Genomic DNA, 22,824 nt, shown 5'->3' on the forward strand with positions numbered 1-22,824 from the left:
TAAGGCCACGAATTATTTCTTTTTCATAATGAAGTTGATAAATAGAAATAGCGCAAATTTGTGCTTTTACTTCTGAAGTAAATATATGTTTTAAGACAGCATTTAAGCTTTCAGATGGATTGTTTGTTATTCCACTTCTATCTTCATATATATTTACATCTGGGTGCTGAAGAATGCACTTACCACTGCTTAATAAGTCTATTTTCAAATGTTTGTTGAAATAATTTAAAAATTCTGCACTCCATACAGAAGACATTTCATGAAGTTTCTTACAGAATTCTGCTTCACTTTCACTGTCAAGTAAGTTCCAAATATTATTTTTATAATTATTTCATCGCTTTGCTCTGAATTTAATTTCTTTTTCAGCCAAAATCCTACATCTCTCTGTAAATGATTCCAACAATAAAACAATGTTATATCTGGAAGCACTGTTTTAATAGCTTTTTTGATTGCTGCTTCTCGATCAGTTACAATCTTTAAGCCTTTGTTCCCAATTGCATTCCATCTTAATAATACAGTTTCAAAAAAAATTTTATGAACTTCGTACTTTTTTGTATGATGCATAAGATATGCCAACGGTATAACTGGTTTGCTTTCAAATAATGGATGTTTAAAAATCAGTATTGACAGGTAAAAATCTCCAATATTGAAAGTAGTGTCATAATGCAAGACTAATTCAGGTAATTTACTAATAGTTGTAAAAAGTTCTGCCATATTTTCAGTCATCAAAACTACAACAAAGTTTGGAACGAGTTGCATGTTTTGAATAAAGCTCGGTACTTCCTCATGTAATAGATATAACCCAAAGACGTCATCACTTGACAGCATACGTCTTTCGTCTCTATAGTGTTTACACACTGTTTATAATTCCTCGGTGCCATTACTGGTTCCTGAGCTGGGTGTACATCAATTAGTGTAATTTGCTTCCTATATAATTGTTTAGGTGAGCAAACTAAATTATCTTTTTGACATTGAAGTTGAGATTTAGATGTCACAACATGTGGTCTAAAATTATCATTTCCAAGCTTAACATTCATGATCCTATAAGATGTATCAATGATACCATCAGTAGATCCAAAATAATGAACAATGGTCGTAGAAGGAAATTTACCATCGCTCAGTAATGAATATGCCATCCTAGTGAATTTCTTATCGACAACAAAAGATTTGTAATAAATACATTGAAGATATGGATCAGCTTTAGGAATTTGCTTCCTACCATATTCACACCAACGAAACTGGTCACTTTTCCAATCCATTGATTTACTGCTTTTGTGATACAATATCACATCCCAAGCCGGTTTCACTGGAGGTGAAGTGCAATAATCTTCATTATTAACTTCTGTTAATAATTGCCGGTACTCATCAAATGGCAAATATTTAAAGGATGTTAATAATACCTTATTTTTAAACGACATTCCTGGGGATGAATGACATGTATTATTTATGTAGTTGAGGCAATAATTGTATGTAACTGTAATTTGTATACAGCATATTTTTATTAACTTTTTGTTATGTTTTCTGATACCCATGTACATTTGAACTTGGGTAATTGATTTATTAGAATATTTATATATATGTATATGTGTTCACTAGAGTATGTATAATTTAAGTAAGGTAATTTATTACAAATGTAACAAATTGTTGGTTGGTTTTTTTTTTTTGGAATAAGGCCATCTAACATTGGAGATTATTTGAGGCCCAAGCTCCATCAAATTTTCATGTTAAGTATATTTTAGAAAAATATTATTTAAAAATGATAATACATTAAAGTTATATAGGTACTCCATAGAATTTTATTTTATTTTATTTATTACAAACTGAATATACAATAATATGAAAAAGACAAAACAATTAATGCAATATAAATTTATTTTTCATTTATCAGTATCAATTATGTAGAATTATGTAATGAACATTTTAAGTTGTTTTAATAGAAACTTATCAAATATGGATTTTATTATTTATGTAAACAAATATGGGATTTAACAATAGAAAGGTATAAAAATATTTATACAGTACATTTTTATTTCGTTTAATTGTTCCATCCCTAATTTAATTTGCATATCTAGCTGCCTGTGATATTTAATTTTTAATGACTCCATAATAAAACAACAAATTTAATCGGCATTTATCAGATAAAAAGGTAGGCAAGTAGGTATAGTGTGGGTTACTGTAATGGATATATTAAATTTTAATCAATTACATAAAATCATTTTTTACTAAAAAAAAATTTTGAGAAAAAATGGTCTGTCAGCCTATCTTATAATAATATTTTTAAATTACAAATGAATAACTTAAATCGTGATTCTCCGTTTCAGTATAAAATTTGAGCTTAAAACATTTATTTAAAATATCATTTTTATACAATTGTTTGTTTCACCATAAACTATTTATGAAAAACATTATCTTTTGCTAAAAAATTTAATATCTTATTATTTTTTTATTACAAAATAATTGCAAATGTTATTGATTTTTATAATGTACATAATTGTTTTATAATTTATCATCTATTTTGTATAATTTATGTCATGCCAAAATAGTCAAAAATAGCATGTTACTTTATTCAACATGTTTTTCAACAACCAAAAACGATAAAAAAAAATAATAATAATTTTATTGCAGACACTATAAAAAGTACAAATTACCGTTAAATGTAATTTTAAGCCAAGAAGTCTATGGGCCCAAATGCGTTTGGTTTAAAGTGTTCGTCATTAAAGCATTTGGCATTTAACGCGCCGGGAAAAACAAACTGATATATCATTGAATAAAATTTAATACCATCCATCACAGTAACCTACTTGTAACCTATTATACGGTATTGAGGCAGCTTTTAGAAAGTTATATTCTAGAATGCCGAGTTTTAGAAATACTGTGTTTTAGAAAATAAAACTTAGAATTTAAATGTTTAAAAATATTTTAATTTTTTTTTTTTTACTGTTTACTCGTATATAAAATAACATTTTTCTTAATCACAGATTTTCTAAAAGTTTGATATTATAAAATATAGATTTTCTACATCTTGTCATTCGAAAACATGCATCCGAATCCTACTGTACAGCAGCCAGCAGGTGTATTACCCTTGCACCCTGTAGTAACCAGTGATAGTTACTGCACGCTTCTTTTACAACGAATGCACTTTCCGTCGTAGGTTGGAGAGTTGAGGTATATAAGTTAACAATAAAATAATAAGATAATTGATACGTTTATTAACTTGTTAAAACAATAAATGAAAAGGCTTTCGTTAGCGTAAGCACAAGTACTTAGCTACCGGAGAGCAAGTGACAACACTGACTTAGTCTAACTGACTCTTAACTAACTCTAATTAAATCTATGATGAGGACTCATATTTATATGGAACATGCCGTGATGGAGAATCGAATGATCTACGTCTATGAAGTGGCGTGATGTGTCTAATCCAATCAGGAAACGGCATTAGTGGTCCGACTCGGTGGCGTGATATAGTCATAGGCCACTGGACTTCGGAACTACGTTTTTATACTAAAAACGTCGGTTTACTACATTCTCCCCTATAAGACGATACTCCGTATCACATCGGGGTGGGGTACACGGAATACCTTGTCTTGATCTGAGGTGCGGATGGTAATGGAATAATGTCGTCCTTGATCTGGTCCTGTGTTCGATTAGTTGCTGGAACGTCTTCGTTTGGTTCTGTCGGGTATGGTTCTTCGACTTGTACTGGAGTTTGAAAATGCCATAATTCTACTTCTGGATCTGTTGCGATATTTCGTCTGGATCTCCTGGTACTGCTTATTGTGCACCATGGTTGTTTTTCTGTGCATCTTATTATAGTTAGAACAATACAGATAATTGTTATTGTACTAATTACATATAATAAATAGTCGTGTCTGCGTTTACTATTTCGTATTTGTTCTGTCTTGGCATCTTTGATCACCATTTCTTTAATTTCCGTTGTTGACTTTGCGACTATATTTAAATCGAACATCTGGTTGGTTCGAATATGCTTATTTTCCAAAATATTAGTCGTTAACCTAGCATATCGATCTTCAGGTTCTTTAATTTGAGAATTTGGTACAAAATAAATTAGTTCAGTATCTGTTTCAACTTTATGTGGAATCAATAGGTCGCGTGACGCATAGGCTTTACACGTTTCGTTTAAAGATAGTATACCTATTCCTTCTAGGAAATGATTTGTACTTCTCTTGTCTTGGTCGCATGTAATGAATATGGTTTCTCCTGGTGTAGCATAGATCCATTCGTTCTTGAACTTCAATTTGTGAAATATATTTGCTCGCAACTGCACTTGCATGATTTCGCAACTGTCTGGCTGTCTGGAACCTCTTTTGGCTCTTGTAGTAAAAGCACCTCGCATATAGGAAGTCCGCTTCTAGGATGTAAAGGATAAATTTCAGGACATAAAAGGAAATCGCCGGCATGTTTACAAAGGCTTTGGTCAATTTCATCATAGACTGAATACATTTCTTTAGATTTACTTACAGCTAAATACTTATAATTAGGCTTTATATAAACACAATTATTATTATTACAATCTGGTAAAGGTATTAGCTGAAAAAGTGTCAATTCGTATTGATATACTAAAGGTATATTTAAAATAAAAACAATTTTGTCATTAGAATAATATATCGTTATGTCTGATAGGGGTATCATTTCTTGTACATTACTTTCATTTAAATCTATGGGTAAGTCTGTACCACTTGGCATCCCTACCTTAATATTTATAAGCTGTTTTAGTAACTCTTGGGGGTTAATAAGCTTGGGTGTATTAATCCTACTTTGGCTGCTTGTATGACGTCGAATAATATATCGGTCTCGGCTTTATATATTTCTAATATTAGATTGATTTGAATAAAATGATACGCTAGAAAGCTTCTCATATTAGCTTCGAATGTCATATTTCGATATATCATACCTGATAACGAATTTACTAAATAATACTAATGATAATGATATGACTATGATTACTTATAACAAATAAAAAAAACTTAGAGGACCCTACAGCTATATATATATAAATATGTTACGACACCTGAAGTGTTTCGGTCTCGAAATATTTTTTTGTATTATTAATGTGGATCCTGTAGTCCTTCCTCCCTTTCTTTATTGTTATATTTTCATTGTCGTGAATCATTATCACCTAGTATGGCCCTGACCAATTAAAACATAATGCGTTTTTCTTGTTCTGTTCTTTTAGTAACACTTTATCTCCTACGTGTAATTCTAATATGTTTGCGTTTTGGTCATAATATTGCTTATTGGAATTTTTCTTTTTTATTAGATTTTCCCTTGCTATCTTATGTGTTTCCTGCATTATTCTTTTTAAATCTAACGCGTAATTATCATAATTATATTGTGGTTCAGTCGTTTGAAAAAAACGTGTCGGAATTATTGTGAACGGGCCGGGAGCATATAAAGCTAATACGCGCGCCCGGTCACCAAAATAATTCGTGCGCTGCACACCGACCGACCTGTGTATGTGTGTGTATGTGTGTATAGCGACTCTAAGGAAGTGGCCGGGGTCGCCGAGCAAGACCAAAGAGTGCTAGTGTGCGGTGGTGTGTGTAGGTGTGTATAATTGTGGTGTGTATACTTAAATCTAGGGACACGGGTAACTAAGAATAAAAATGGTAACTCAAATTGTAGGTGTGGTAAAAGATATAATATAATAATAAAATTTACGGCCCTTTTGGCCCAACAAGTAAAAATATGTATAGTATAATAATAGTTGCCGGTTCGGCACAACCAAATATAATACAAATAATAATATAATATAAATAATAATAAATAAATAAAAAATAACTCACAATATTGTCGGTGCTCAGCTGGCCAGCTGCACCTAAAGCTATATAATAAAAATGACACACACAACACGGATATAATAATTTAAATAATACACAAAAAAAAGACTAGATGGCGATTTGCGCTCACAATACAATAATAAAAAAAATATGTGGCAATTAGTGCTCACACAAAAATAACAATAATGTGGCGATTTGCGCTCACACAATATACAATAAAATTGGCGATTCGCGCCCACAGTGCAATATCAATATAATAATAGCGGCGATTAGCGCACACTATATAATATTATAAAAAGAATTTGCGGCGATTAGCGCCTAAGCAAAATAAAATAACAAAGTGGCTATTCGCGCCCACAAAATATAATAAAACTAGAGATTCGCGCTCACAAACACGAACTTTTTTAAGTATATAAAAAAACAACGGCGATTAGCGCACGTACAGCAGCTATATTGCAATGACGCTGGAGAGAAGACTAACATAATTATAATATTATACCGACGACGCGGGCGGACGGGAAGACATAATAATGCGCTGATTGCGATTCTTCACGCGTAATCTTAATATTATATAACTCACACAACAATTAAAACACAAATTTAAACAATAATATAAAATAAACAGTAATATGTATGTGCGTGTGTGTGTGTGATCGGCCGGTGACAAATATAGGCCGTTGACCTATATAATAAGTGGCTAGCTGTATTATATTATTGCATTCCGGGCGGCAACATTCTCCCCCCGTTGAAATCTTGATTTCAACATTTAAGGCTTAAGCCATCTGGTTCTATTTTTCAATATTAGAGTTTTCTGGCTCTACTGGTAGACGACATAGCTTCACTACCGGTCTTTTCAGCTCATCACAATTTGCTGTCTTTAAAGTGACTACTCGTACAATCCCATCACTACCTGGATGCGTTTTTGCTACTCTTCCTAATTTCCATTTTCCTGGTGGTGCAAATTCTTCTTTGATGATTACTATATCTCCAATTTTCATCTGTTCAGTTTGAGATACCCAACGACCTCTAACTTGGAGCTGTGGCAAATATTCTTTTGACCAACGTTTCCAAAACATTTGCATCAAGGCTTGCACATATTTCCACCTCCGTAATATATCTATGTTTTCTTTTGACAAATCGGGTTCTGGTGCTAAAAGAAGTGGTCCACCAATTAAAAAGTGTGCCGGTGTTATAGGCTCTAAGTCCAGAGCATCAAGGCTTAACGGTGTTAACGGACGAGAGTTCAAACATGCCTCAATCTGACAAAGTAAGGTTCCTAATTCTTCTAAAGTAAGTCTTGAATCTTTTACTACCCTAGTTAAATGATGTTTTGCACTTTTTACTGCGCTTTCCCAAATTCCACCAAAATGTGGTGCAGCGGGGGATTAAAGTGCCATTGTATACCATCCTGAGCTATATTTGCGTCGGCATCTTTTATATAGTTTGCTAGTTCACGTTGAACACCAACAAAATTTGTACCATTGTCACTATATATCTTTGAACATTTTCCTCTCCGTGCCATAAATCGCCGTAGTGCGGCAAAAAAGGCATTACTCGTGAGCCCTACTACTGGCTCCAGATGTATTGCTCTTGTTGCTAAGCACACAAAAACCGCAATCCACATTTTAATGCTGGTAACGCGGCGTATGCCACTTCTGAGATTCAAAGGGCCTGCAAAATCAACACCTGTTGTCGAAAATGGTCTAGAAGGGCGTACTCTTGGACTTGGCAGAATTCCCATGATTGGATTCAAAAATTTAGGTTTAGAACGAACACATGTTACACAACGCAATGCAGTGGAACGAGCTGCTATCCTACCTTTTATAGGCCAAAATCGAAGTCTTATTTCTGCTAGTAACAACTGTGGTCCTCCGTGTAATAAAATTTCATGATAATATATAAAAATTAATCTTGTTACCTTATGACCAAATGGTAAAATTATGGGGTGTTTTTGTTCATTTGATAGGGTTGAATTATGCAATCTTCCTCCAACTACAATTAGGTTATCTGTACTGATAAATGGAGATAGTCCTTTTAACTTACTATTTCTTGGCACGTTTTTACCTTCAGTTAATGCCTTATTTTCAATTGCAAACTCATCTTTTTGTGCGCATCTTATTAGCCAAGATTCTGCATTGCTAAAATCTGATACCGTGAGATATTTAACAAAGCCTTGTTTGCATCTTTTTAATCTTAAAAACTGAATAAATTTCAAAATCCAAGCAGTTGCCCGAACTAGCCTTTCCCACTTAGAATACCTATCTAGCAAACCATTTTTAAACTTTACTATAGTTAAACTCAACTGAACAGGCCTAAGTTCCGGTAGTGTTTCTTCCGGCATTAATGCAAGCATGGACTGACTCTTCCAAGAAATTGTATCGCTCGATAACCATTGTGGACCAAACCACCAAGTCGTAGCATCTTGTAATTCTTGCGTTGTAATGCCTCTAGAAAGTATGTCGGCTGGATTTTCATTTGTTGCTACGTGATGCCATTGCGGTGCCTTTGTAATTTCTAGAATTTGGCTGACACGATTAGCTACGAATGTTTTTAATCGTGATGAATGACTATTTAGCCACCCTAAAACTATCATTGAATCAGTCCACAAATGGATAGTTTCACAGTTAATATTCCAAGAGTCAGCTACCTTAGCTGCCAACTGAGCCAAGAGAAGTGCCCCACTTAGTTCTAGCCGAGGAATAGTTGCAACTTTTAATGGTGCTACTCTAGTTTTTGAACAGAGTAACCGTGAGTGCCATATCCCTTGCTGATCTGAACTACGTATATATAGACATGCTCCGTAAGCTTCCATAGATGCATCACAGAATCCATGAATTTCAAATAATTCACCAGATTGTACTTTGCACTTACGATCAATGGAAAGCTCTTTGAGAGATTCTAGTCCAGAGTAGTATTTCTTCCATTTTTCTTGGATATCTACTTGTAATGGTGCATCCCAATTAATTTTTGCTGCCAAAGATGTTGAAGAAAAATCTTACCTTTGATCAACACAGGACCCAAAAAACCTAGAGGATCAAACACCTTATTTAGTTCAGAGAGCAACTTTCTCTTTGTAAGGTTCATCCTGTCTAAAGGTATAGAAATATTAAACTTGAATTGATCGGGCACTGGTTGCCAACATAGGGTGGAGTCACCAGCTATGGCCACCTTAAGCATTTTTCTAGACAAATCATACTATTGCGTTTTACTTGTTGATGTTTGAGCTTTGAAATTTTTACCATGTTATCATCATAACAAGTTTAATACTTAGCTAAAATATTGGGTTCATAAGTAAAGTATCTAATGAGAAATAATTTTTTTATTATTATTTACCTTTTCCTCCCATTTATGGCCGGCAATCACCAGCTATGGCCAATAAAATACCCAATTATGGCCAATACTAAAAAAATCTTAAAAATTTAAATGTAATGATAAATAACACTGTATTTCATCATTATAAAAATAATTGTATACTTCATTACTCAATTATGGATACACAACTAAAATTATACCTACAAATAAGTAGTTAAATATTTTAAAAACCAAAATTTCAAATAGGTACAACATTTTACTTTTAAGATCTTTCTTTATTTCATACATACCTAAGTAGGTATTAATATAGTTAACAGTTTTTAAATATTAACAATGAGTAATAGGTATTATGCACCAAATTTTGGAATTAAAAATAGTAATATAATTATATGCTTTGTTGCTAGGAACAGTCTTTGTTAAACGTAACAGTCTTTACATTTTCAAATAGGTATAACATGTTTACTTAGGCCATATAATATATTAATATAGATAACAGTTTAAAATTATAAAATAAACAAACTAAAACATAAAATTCAAATTTTTAACAAAAACAGTACTTTCTGTGTTAAAAAAAAAACAATGAATAATTTAATATTGTAAATACTAAATTAAATTAACAATAAAATAAAACATTATGTAGCAAACCTAGCTATTAAAATAGTTAATTGAAGTTAGGTATATACTTCTTAGTCAGGACATTATTTTTTTCTTTGCTAAACCTAACAGTCTTTAATTTTATATTGTATTAAACAGTCTTAAAATTTCTCGAATATGTCAACAACACCTGGGAAGACAGATTTTAGTTGTCTACCAGATAATTTCAGTTCAGGTACAGGCAGTTTCCCTACAATACTCTCTATGCCAATCATGCTCACATCATTGTCAATAGGAACAAATTCGTGTTTTCTTCTTCGTCTATTGATTCAAAACATTGTATTTCAATATCATTTATATCAGTTATTTTAAGAACTGATGCTACATATTTGTAAATGAGTTTTCTTTTGTTCGACGTTTCAAATTTTACAATAATATAATCACCGGGCTTCAAGTCTGATGTTGATAAAACCAAATCCATAGATTGTATGGGCACAGCAAGTGGTTCTTCTAGACTGTGGTGACTGATTGAACTCCAACTTTGGTTAGTTTCTGAGTGTTCACTATCTGAATCAATTGGTATTTTCTTTTTTAATGTCTTTACCCTTTTTTTTTTCTTCAGCTACCCTTTTTCTGTCTTGTATGGCTTTCCTTTTATTTTCTCTTTCCTCATCTTTTTTTAATTTGTCTGCTTCTTTTAGTTCATGAAATTGTACCCACCTGTCTGATGTTATGACACTTGGAGTATATTCTCTTTTTCTTTTTGATTTTGATACCTGCTGTACTGGCCACTTAATTACATCCTCAAATACTGATGTTAATGATCGTCGTGTTGGTAAGATTAAAGTAGTAGGAGAATCATGACTTGTGGATGGTTGGTTTTCTAATTGACAGGATGTACTGGAATTGTTCATAGTTGTTGATTCTAAACTAATTGTTGTTATTGTGCTGATGTTGGACTCATATAGGAATCAAAGGAATCAAAAGTTGTTGCTTGTGAGGTTGACTCTGTTCTTGTTTTCTCATTGTTAGTTTGAGTTACACATGTGGACCACAAATTAAACAGCATTAGCTTTGATATCACCATCCCACTCATCCTCCTATATAGGCTCTCTTAAATTCTTTTAATAGATTACTATCAGTGTTTTTTTCGATGAATTTCAAATGCAATTGTATTTCATTATTTTTTGAGGTGTTCTGTTGTGTTGGGACTGAACGTATTATAACTTTGGTATAATCTACATTATTTGGATTAAATGGTAATAGACCAGTAGATCTAAAACCAGATTGAACATTCTTCGACATATTTGGTGTATTCATGATGTTAGATAATGCAGTTGGCATATCAAATTTGCTTATTTCTCTATCATTGTCGATTCGCCATTGCTTCACAGTTTTTTTCCACGATGACTTGAGTGGTCCAAATACTGCTACATCTAGTGGTTGTAGGATATGAGTTGAATTGGGATAAAGAGCTATTAAAATCAGACCATTTTCCCTACAAAACTTACTCAGATGTAAGCTAAGATGCGAACTGTGACCATCTAAGAATATAATAACGGGTCTAGAAATATTTGACTGTATTAGATGAGGAAGAAATATGTTTGCCATGTATTCAAAAAAAGTTTCTGCAGTCATCCAACCATTTTCAGACTTGCCTAACCCCCATCCTGGAGGAGCAGACTGTGCAATCTTTGCTGGAATGCGTTCATACTTATAAATTGTTAAAGGGGGTGCCCAATTACCCAAAGCGTTGGCTGCAAAAAGTGTTGTTATGTTTTCTTTATTGTTGTTTGTCTGTTCATCATACACATTACATCCACGAGGCCCTAATATAAGTTCTCCTTTTGGAGCTAAATAGAAACACGTTTCATCCATATTAAATACTCGTTCTGGGTAGTTCAACACATACAAATTTTCGCCCAATAGCTCAGAAACTTCATCAAACCATTTTCTTATTTTTTCCTCGGTCACTGATCCCCTTGCTTTGTTTACATATTCAGCATGTTTTTGGGACAAACACTTGTGGCGGTTCATAAATCCATAAAACCATTTTTTACCTGGTCTATTATTTATAAATGGAGTTTTCATTTCTGATTCATCCACTAGTTTCTTAACTGAACTTAACAGCCCCTCCCGATCTACAGGAAACCCCATTTTGGCACAAGTTAGCACCCATTCTACTAATAAAGCTTCAGTTTCATCTCCAAGTATGGATGTTACTCCACCGTGTCCTACAGATTCAACTGGCGACTTGCCTTCAAGCTTGTTCCTGAGTGTAGTGCGGGGTACATTAAATATCCTGCTTGCTGTTGATGTATTCATTCCTAAGCAAAATTATTTTTACTTTATTTATGTAATCAATGTCTACAACAATCTACCTTTGTGAATTGCATCCAATGCTTGCTGAACTTTGGATGGAGAATATATACATCTTTTTGGTGTGTTACTCTTGGTTTTTGATGTAGTTGGTTTTGAAGCCATTTTAAATGTACTATTTAAAACAATTATTACCAAGCTAATAATGAAATTCAATTCAGACAAATAGGTATAACTAGGTAGGTAGCTCTAAGTGAAGCATAAAATAAATGTAAGTGGCCATTAAAAGAGTCTCATAACGATCCATTTATGGCCATCGTCTGTCCATAGATAGAGTTTTCAACAAAATGTAGGCCCCTTTAAGGCCACCATATAAAATACAATGTACAAAACATTTTTTTGAAGCACATTAATGTAATAATATTATATGAAATAATACGAACCTGATTGTGTAGTCAACACCAACAAATTATAAAATATTCTTCACAAAAAAATAAAACAAAATTACATTTTCTTAACAATGTTGCTAAGAAACAACAATAATAATATCAACATTATGAATTTGTGATTAAAAAAAAAAAAAAAACCCGTAAAATGATAAGATTGAATGTGTAATGAATCAGTGTATCCAACTTAATATTCAACCACAAGATTATAACTGTGGAATACAAAATACTGCTAATAAATAATGTTTAAAACTAAACTGGCCATAGATGGATACTGGCCATAGATGGTGACTCCACCCTAATCCTAATGACTTAACACTATCTTCATCGCCGAGATTTAAAGCAAACAAAGGATCATTTTGGTTCTCACTTATGGTGGCAATGATGGTGGGAGAATTTGAGCACCATTTGCGTAATGGTAATTTTGCAGATTCTAAGACGACGGTTATATCTTTCTGCAGCTGCATACATTCTTCTACTGTATCACAACCCGTCATTAAATCGTCCATGTAGAAATCTCTATCAATTACTTGTGCCACTTTTCTATTTTTGTTTTTATACTCTTGAGCGAGTGTCACTAAACATTGCGTTGCCATAAACGAGGCGGGCGTAGTTCCATATGTGACTGTCAAAAGATTATAAGTGCGGATTTCTTCACTAGGATTTGCACGCCAAAGTACCCTTTGTAATGGCAATCTTCCTCAGCTACCATTATCTGGCGAAACATTTTCTCAATGTCAGCCGTAATGACGTACTGATGTTTTCGAAATCGAGTTAATATTGAAAAGATATCTTCTTGAACCGTAGGTCCACGCATCAGCACATCATTTAGTGATAATCCAGATGTAGTTCTTGCTGAGCCATCGAAAACCACCCCTAGTCTTTGTCGTAAGACTAGATAATTTTAACACTGGATGATGTGGTAGATAGTATGCATTCTTTAGCAACCTTTCTTCACACTTTACTTCTCGCATGTGCCCCATATCTATGTATTCATTCATGAATTTAACGTATTCCACTCTTAACGTTTCGTCTCGTTGAAGTCGCCTTTCAATATTGATAAATCTGGATGTCGCCATTACTAGACTATCACCTAAATTTTGTATTTCAGGCTTGGTTGGTAAACGCAGAACAAAGCGACCCTCTTCATTTCGCCTAACTGAATCTTGAAAATGTTGAAGAGTTTCTTCTTCTTCAGCACACCTCTGATTTGCCTTTGATCCTTGTCCATATTGCTCTTTATCTGCAAGTACTGGCTTCCAATCACTTTCTATAGATTCTCCAAGAGAATTAACTCCTAAAAGACAAGTTACTTCAAGTCCGCCGGTAACTATCCATCCTAGTTTCGTATCCTGTAAACTAAGGTTACCAATCCCCAGTGGCACTCGATCTACTTCTAAAAGCTCATAAAATATTCCAGCCCCAATTAAGAGATCAATTGATCCGGCTTCGTTGAACTTAGGATCTGCTAATTTAGATTCAAATTCTAAAGGAATTTTCCAACATTTTGCTGGTGCAGCACATGGTGGAAGTTGACTGACTATAGTTGGTAATACAAAACATGGCAAAACTAATTTGAAATTTGTGACCTTGGACCTTAAATGTATTTCAACCTTGGCTACAGATTGAACTCGACTAGCTCCCACACCCCTAATTGGTAATTCTGTTTTCTGAGTGGCAAGTTGCAAAACATTTAATAAACTCCTTGAAATAAAGTTCACCATTGATCCACTATCTAACACTGCTCTACAGTCACGCATAAAACCACGACCATCAGTTACTTGCACTACAGCAGTAGAAAGAAAGACATGTGAATCAATTGATTTTGCTGCTAAAATAGAATGAACCGGCGGCTGTTGACCATGTGAAGAAGCAGAAGGTGTTTGCTGATCTTCAGTTGGTATGCTACTATTAAACTTCTTAATTGTATCTCTTTGACTTAACTTGTCAAAATGCAACATTGTATTGTGTTTTCCTTTGCAAAGTTGGCAAACGAATTTCGATTGACAGGAAGGAGCCATGTGATAAGGGCTAAAACAATTAAAACATAATCTCGCACCTCTAACAATGTTGAAACGCTCCCCTTGTGGAAGTTCTTTAATCTTTTACATGTATATATCTTATGCATTTGATCACAGCAAGGGCATTTCTCTGATTTAACTTCCACTGCAGCTAATGTAACCTTTCTTCCCGGATTGGACCATTTTTTCTTGACTGCTGTCTTACTGCTGTCCCATGTTTCCGAATTTTCAAAGGCTATACAGCGACTTGACAAAAATTCTTCCAAGTCTTTATATTTCGGCAGCTCATTATTGGTACGTCGCAACTGCCATTCATGACAAGTTGCATGGTCAACTTTTCTAAGCAAAACTGTAACCAGCCAGGCGTCCCACATATCTACTGGCTGCCCTAGTGCTTCTAGTGCTGCGACATGAGAAACCACATTAGAGTGCAGCGCTTGTAGTTCATTTGCTATAGCGGAATCCACCTGCGGAAAATCCAATATAGCACGAATGTGAGATTGTATAACCATACTTCTATTTTCGTATCTCTGTTGTAACCTTTTTATTGCTACGGAATAGTTGCCTTCTGTCATCGGAATAGCTTTGATAACATCCAATGCTGCCCCGGACAGTGAAGATCTTAAGTACGAAAATTTTTGAGCTGGTGGGTAAGCATCCTCATTATGCACCATCGCCTTGAAACAATCAAAATAAGATTCCCACTCTTGTATATTGCCATCAAATGTCGGCAATGCTAACGGTGCCAATCTAGCTCTATGAGCTGACATAGTTGTGTTCATAGAATTATTATTTTGCATTGACGAGTTATGACTCTTTTCCGCATTTATCAGCTCTTGCATTTCCGACCTAGTAGCGAAAAAATCATTTTCAAACTGTTCTCTTTCTTGCTCAAATAACTCAGCGTTATCAACATCGATCAGCTCAATTTGTGACTGGATGTCATCAAACTTGCGATTGAGCACTGGTAATTCTTCCTGACGAAATTCCAATAACGTTATGGCATCTACGCCGGGTTTAAAATTTTGAATAAATGTACGTATGCGCGTTAGAGACGCCTTCACTACCCCGCGCTTTCTCCGTAAATCACTTATTAATTTTTGCTCCCTATCATCATCATCAAGCACCATCGTGTTATAAAATTTACAAATTAAATATCAATTCAAAAATATTAGAAAACAGACCAATAAAAATAATAATAGCAAGACGAAATTCTCTTGAACGCAATTAAATAAATTATAATACGATCCAACTATCTACAATGAAAGCAGATTACACTTCGTTATAGAATAATTAATTAATTTATCGATAGCGCCAACGAAACACCTATTATATAATATAATTTAATAAATTAAAATTCAATACAACGATTATACAACAATTCACAACAACAAAAATAAAAAAATCACGTCGAGGTCACCAAAATGAACGGGCCGGGAGCATATAAAGCTAATACGCGCGCCCGGTCACCAAAATAATTCGTGCGCTGCACACCGACCGACCTGTGTATGTGTGTGTATGTGTGTATAGCGACTCTAAGGAAGTGGCCGGGGTCGCCGAGCAAGACCAAAGAGTGCTAGTGTGCGGTGGTGTGTGTAGGTGTGTATAATTGTGGTGTGTATACTTAAATCTAGGGACACGGGTAACTAAGAATAAAAATGGTAACTCAAATTGTAGGTGTGGTAAAAGATATAATATAATAATAATTTACGCGCCCTTTTGGCCCAACAAGTAAAAATATGTATAGTATAATAATAGTTGCCGGTTCGGCACAACCAAATATAATACAAATAATAATAATATAAATAATAATAAATAAATAAAAAATAACTCACAATATTGTCGGTGCTCAGCTGGCCAGCTGCACCTAAAGCTATATAATAAAAATGACACACACAACACGGATATAATAATTTAAATAATACACAAAAAAAAGACTAGATGGCGATTTGCGCTCACAATACAATAATAAAAAAAAATATGTGGCAATTAGTGCTCACACAAAAATAACAATAATGTGGCGATTTGCGCTCACACAATATACAATAAAATTGGCGATTCGCGCCCACAGTGCAATATCAATATAATAATAGCGGCGATTAGCGCACACTATATAATATTATAAAAAGAATTTGCGGCGATTAGCGCCTAAGCAAAATAAAATAACAAAGTGGCTATTCGCGCCCACAAAATATAATAAAACTAGAGATTCGCGCTCACAAACACGAACTTTTTTAAGTATATAAAAAAACAACGGCGATTAGCGCACGTACAGCAGCTATATTGCAATGACGCTGGAGAGAAGACTAACATAATTATAATATTATACCGACGACGCGGGCGGACGGGAAGACATAATAATGCGCTGATTGCGATTCTTCACGCGTAATCTTAATATTATATAACTCACACAACAATTAAAACACAAATTTAAACAATAATATAAAATAAACAGTAATATGTATGTGCGTGTGTGTGTGTGATCGGCCGGTGACAAATATAGGCCGTTGACCTATATAATAAGTGGCTAGCTGTATTATATTATTGCATTCCGGGCGGCAACATATTGGTTTTTTCCCGAAAACTAACTCGTATGGAGTATAATTTGTTGAAGTATGCACCGTGGTATTATAGCAAAACATAGCATAACTAATTACGCGTCCCAATTATTATCTTTGTCTACAAAACTGCGTAAATACGTTTTCAAAGTTAAATGTGATTGTTCCAAATAACCATTTGATTGGGGATGCCACGGAGTTGTTTTAGTTTTTTCGATTTTCAATAATTTACAAACGTCTTTAAACAAATTTGATAAGAAATTGGTACCATAATCTGTTAGAATAGTAACTGGTATACCATAGATACATATAAAACATTCTACGAATGCTTGTGCTACTGTCGTTGCGTCTGTGGAGGCTAACGCTATGGCTACGCCATAACGCGACAATTCATCTTGTATAGTTAAAATATACGAGTTACCTGAACTTGTTACGGGTAATGGTCCTACTATGTCTAAACATATTTTATGAAACGTAGTAGTTACGGTAGAAGTAATTAACATAGGTTGTTTTGTTTTTTTACCCGATTTGTTTCCCTGACAAATAATGCATTTTTTAATGTAATTTTTTACATCTTGTTTCAAATGTCTCCATTGATATTTCATTTTTAATCTTTTTATTGTACGGGAAGTACCTTGGTGCCCCCCTACTAATGTGTCATGATACTCTTTAATTATTTGATTTTTCTCGTCTTCCGTAAAACATTGTTCTTTATATATCGTTACTTCTATATCAGTGTTTTTAAAAACAAAACGAAACATTGCGGGTATGCGCTCGAAACAGGTCAATGTCGTTAACCCTTCTAATCTAATGATTGAAAATTGTTTAATTTGTTCACCGACACAGAATAACTTAATTTCGGCTATCGCGTTATAATATTGCTCTGCGTTCATTTCTGTATAATAATTATTTTTTAAATTGTAAAATATTATTAATTGCTTAATTGTTTAACAACGAAAAAATTACTTTCATTAAACGTTATTTGACCTAGTAAATTGTTACTACTAATAATCTCTATCGCCGGATGCGTTATTATTTTATCGCTTGATATAGGTAAAATTACGTTTTCGTCGGGTTTCGCGTGTTTAATACTGCCTTCTATTTCTTTTATTTTAGAATTAAATATCGGTTTATTTCCGCCTTTTTAAATTCATCGAAATCGTTAATTGGCTCATTATTTGTAACTACGTGTATACGTGATAAACAGTCCGCGTTTGCATGCTGTGGTCCCGCTCTATAAACAATTTCGTAATCGTACTCTTTGAGTTGTAAACGCCAGCGCATTAATTGAGATGAAACATCTTTTATATTAAATAAATATGTCAATGGTCGATGGTCAGTTATTATTTTAAATTTTTTCCCGTATAGGTACGGCCTAAAATATTTAACTGCCCATACTATCGCTAACAATTCTTTTTGAATTACACTGTAATTTGTTTCGGCCTTATTTAACGTTCTACTTGCATAAGCTACTGGTTGATCTTTAGGTACCTCCCCTTGTGAAAAGACGGCCCCAATAGCATATTGACTTGCATCCGTCATTAAGTTAAAATTCCCGTTCTCCCAGTTAGGGTATACTAATAAAGGTGGGTTCATTAATGCTTTTTTTAATTCTTGGAAAGCGTCTTCGCACATGTCAGTCCATACGAATGGTGTGTTCTTTTTCAATAAGTTCGTTAGAGGTTTAGCAATTTTGGCGAAATTGTCCACGAATCGGCGGTAATAATTAAGTAAACCTAAGAAGGATTTAACGTCCTTCTCAGTTAAAGGTCTCGGATAATCTTTAATACAACTTAATTTATTCGGATCTGGTGTTACCCCGTTTTCGCTAATCAAATGCCCCAAATATACAACCTCTTTACGTAAGAACGCACATTTCGCTGGCTGTAACTTAAGTTTATGCGATCTCAGACGTGTGAATACTTGTTCTAATTTATTTTGGTGGTCACGTAAACTTGACCCATGGACGACGATGTCATCTAGATACGCCGTACATAACTCCTCTAAACCCATTAAAATTGCTTTCATGGCCCGTGTAAACATTGCAGGCGCAGAACTAAGTCCAAATGGTAATCTCATAAATTCGTAATGACCTGATTTTGTAGAAAAAGCTGTTTTATGCGTGTCCCCCTTATCTACCATTATTTGATGATAACCGCTCGCAAGGTCTAAAGTCGAAAAGTATTTTGATGAACCTAATGATTCCAATATTTCTAGAATATTTGGTAACCTATACTCTTCGTTTTCAGTGACCTCGTTAAGTTTCCTAAAGTCTACGCATACTCGCATTTTTTGTTTCCCTTCTGCATCTTTTTTCTTTTTAACGACTACCAAAGGAAAATTAAACGGTGATACCGAGTCACGTATAATATTAGCTTCTTTCATTTCTTTTATTTGTCTCTCTATCTCATCTTGATATGCATGTGGTAACCTATATCGACGTATATTTATCGGTTTAACGCACCTAGGAGTGTTAATTTTATGTGTAACTATATCAGTAGCACCTAATTGATCACCTTCAAAGAAAAACAAATTAGAAAAACGGCTACAAAGGTCTATTATACTATCACGTTCCTCGTTGTTAAGGTGTTCCGTTTTAATAGTTTTCTTAATTTTTCTAATTTTATTATCCGCGTATTTTTCTTCGTTAGCAATAAAAACACAATCATTAAAAGGTTCCCACTTTAGATTACTCGTGGTTAATTGATCGATAATAAATGGTTGCTCCGATATATTTACTATATTACTTATAATTTTATCGCCTTTTACTGGACTGATACTATTAGCTATAATTACGTCCTCGTTAATCTCGTATTTTTTTATCGTAATAAATTCGTGTTTAATTTGTTCGTCCGCTCTAATTTGTAAAACGCAGTTACTTCGCGGTGGAATAATTAACGCGTTATTATCGATTTCTTTTTTTTCTGGTATTATTAATATTTCCTTATCCCAATCTAATACGACTTTGTTTAATTTCAAAAATGTTATGCCTATTATACCTGCTTCATGTATTGGAAAATCATCGTATACAATATCGAATTTAACTGTAAAAAGTTGTTTGTTAATGTAAATTGGAATTACCACAGATCCTACTGTTTCTACTGGACTTGCATTAATGCCCTTAATCATTTTTTTATCTTTTTCATTCACGATTATGTGACATTTTAAACTTGAAATTTTTATAATGTTCATTTCTGAACCACTATCAATTAAAAATTTAATTTCGTTTTTAACAAATTTATCCGAAAAACACGTAATATGCTCCTGTGTTATTGGTGTTATAATAAGAACGTTACTTCCCGATTGTATTTCACTGATAGACCTATCGTGATTTTCCTGACTATTTCCTTCTACGGTTTCATCTTGTTCGTTACGTTTTAATTTACGACACTCACTTATATCATGATTCTTTTTTCTACAATATTTACAGAATTTACTAGAATATTCGCGTTTAAATTCGGTCTTTGGACTTTGTCCATTATTCGGATTTTCGAAAGTAGCTAGCTTATGCTCGCTTGTTCTACATTCATTAGCATAATGACCAAATTTCTCACAACGATGGCATTTAATCGCGCTTTTATCTCTAGTGTTTTTTTTATCAAATTTATTATTTTTATAATTCGGTGTTTTGTTATACCCGTTTATGCTATTATAAAATTCTGTTGTTGTTTCCTCTTCCATTGCAATTAAAACGGCTTCTTCGAAACCTTGTATGTTACGCGCTTTTAATAATAAACCGATAGTTTGTGGGATACCCGCTATGAATACACTTAGTGCGTGAGCTCGCACTGTTTGCGCTATTATTTCTGATTCTATTGCGTCCCTACCTACCGTTAACGCGTTCATTAATTCATGGGCTGTTTCTTCAATTCTAATAGAAAAATCTTTAATTGATTCCTTTGCGTTCTGACGCATTTGACTTAATTGTACTTGTAAGTAAGACTGAATGTGTCGATCCAAAAACGGTTTTAAATAATTTTTTTAATTCATCCCAGGTAGTAATTTTTTTATACCTCACGGCCGATAATGCTTTACCCGTTAATTGTGCCAGTATCGCTTCTCCTTCCTGTCGTGAACGTGGTTTCGTCGGTGGGTCTCAAAGTACTTATTTTTTGATTTGACTCAAAAAATTTTCGTTTGATGAAGTATGACCCCACACCTGACACCAAATTGTATGTAGTAACCAGTGATAGTTACTGCACGCTTCTTTTACGACGAATGCACGTTCCGTCGTAGGTTGGAGAGTTGAGGTATATAAGTTAACAATAAAATAATAAGATAATTGATACGTTTATTAACTTGTTAAAACGATAAATGAAAAGGCTTTCGTTAGCGTAAGCACAAGTACTTAGCTACCGGAGAGCAAGTGACAACACTGACTTAGTCTAACTGACTCTTAACTAACTATAATTAAATCTATGATGAGGACTCATATTTATATGGAACATGCCGTGATGGAGAATCGAATGATCTACGTCTATGAAGTGGCGTGATGTGTCTAATCCAATCAGGAAACGGCATTAGTGGTCCGACTCGGTGGCGTGATATAGTCATAGGCCACTGGACTTCGGAACTACGTTTTTATACTAAAAACGTCGGTTTACTACAACCCCAACGTCAACATTTCGACTTGAAAGCTGTTTGATATTATTCTATTTTGTAACAATTTGTTACCACAAAAAATTTTTGTAACCTTACCATTACCCCAGAATATCGTGATTTAATAAATTAAAATATCTAAGTCTACAAATCAATTACCCATTTCATAAAATACAGTTAAAATGTTTAAGTATATATGAATATAAGTCTATACTCATGGTCCATGTACCTGTACAGGAACTTTGGTACTAATGAAGATCTAAGATGAATAGTAATAAAATACTATAAAAATGTTTATTACATTATAAATAATAAATATTACGCACAGACAAGTGACAAGACATTTATTTATTACATCCATCAAGGTTTGACGACAATCTCTGAACATTTTCAAAATATGGTCAAGATAGTATATGCACATGAAAATCAGAAAATATGAACTAGGTAGTGGAAAACAAAAATTATGTTCTTTAATTAGGTAAACTGCAAAAAAAGCTTCAGTAAGTTAAAAAAATCACACGGTTTAGTGTAGATATATCATATTATTTGCAACTAATATAATGACATAATTTTTTTATAGGGATGATAAACTTTTGAAGAGTCTCGGATTACAAATCCTTCTCTGATTTTTATCAGCTGTCAATAATATTTCAAATTTGAAAGTATGTTAAATTTGTCACCACTATTTTTATAAAAATTGTAAAAAATCAAACCATGGTTGCTTTACAAATCAATATAGATATTATTACAATTTACAAATTTGACTATTAAAAAAATATATGGACCTCTAAATATTCGCTTCTTTCTGAGCTGATCTGTCATCAGCCCGCTTCTGTGTGTACATGTCACTTTGAACATAATTGTATCATGGAAAACATCGTATCGAGTATTCCAGACAAAATATTAAGTGTGGCTAGTTATATACGTGTTATCTATAATTCTAAATGCTAATAAACTAACAAGTAATGAGTAATGACTAATTAATTACAAATATATATATTTAAATTTAAATTTAAAATCATGTAATTAACTGCAACATCAATTATTTATTTTGGTCAGTACGTATTTATCAAACAACGTAATACAAATGTGTCAATATTATCGTGTTTATTATTTTAATAGATAATTGTACAGATTTTCGTAAACTAATTCTATAAATAAATAAGATAAGGATTAT

General features: G+C 33.5%; 3 protein-coding genes across 3 annotated transcripts; all 3 read right to left on the reverse strand.

The window, feature by feature from the left end:
* Nucleotides 1-6,586: 6,586 nt before the first annotated feature.
* Nucleotides 6,587-8,975, reverse strand: LOC126553152 (uncharacterized). The gene is made up of 3 exons (XM_050208323.1): nt 8,825-8,975; nt 7,203-8,768; nt 6,587-7,083 (listed from the first exon to the last, which is right to left on the reverse strand). Exons 1-3 carry the CDS (start codon nt 8,973-8,975, stop codon nt 6,587-6,589), a joined length of 2,214 nt encoding a protein of 737 aa, XP_050064280.1.
* A 1,821-nt stretch (nt 8,976-10,796) lies between these two features.
* LOC126553153 (uncharacterized) lies at nt 10,797-12,510 on the reverse strand. The gene is made up of 2 exons (XM_050208324.1): nt 12,086-12,510; nt 10,797-12,031 (listed from the first exon to the last, which is right to left on the reverse strand). The coding sequence occupies exons 1-2, from the start codon at nt 12,186-12,188 to the stop codon at nt 10,797-10,799; spliced, it is 1,338 nt and encodes a 445-aa protein (XP_050064281.1). The 5' UTR covers nt 12,189-12,510.
* Nucleotides 12,511-13,293: 783 nt separating this feature from the next.
* LOC126553154 (uncharacterized) lies at nt 13,294-15,620 on the reverse strand. The gene is made up of 2 exons (XM_050208325.1): nt 14,631-15,620; nt 13,294-14,571 (listed from the first exon to the last, which is right to left on the reverse strand). Exons 1-2 carry the CDS (start codon nt 15,618-15,620, stop codon nt 13,294-13,296), a joined length of 2,268 nt encoding a protein of 755 aa, XP_050064282.1.
* Nucleotides 15,621-22,824: the final 7,204 nt, after the last annotated feature.

Source organism: Aphis gossypii, unplaced genomic scaffold (genome assembly GCF_020184175.1).
Source record: "Aphis gossypii isolate Hap1 unplaced genomic scaffold, ASM2018417v2 Contig00087, whole genome shotgun sequence".
NCBI classification, from domain to species: domain Eukaryota; kingdom Metazoa; phylum Arthropoda; class Insecta; order Hemiptera; family Aphididae; genus Aphis; species Aphis gossypii.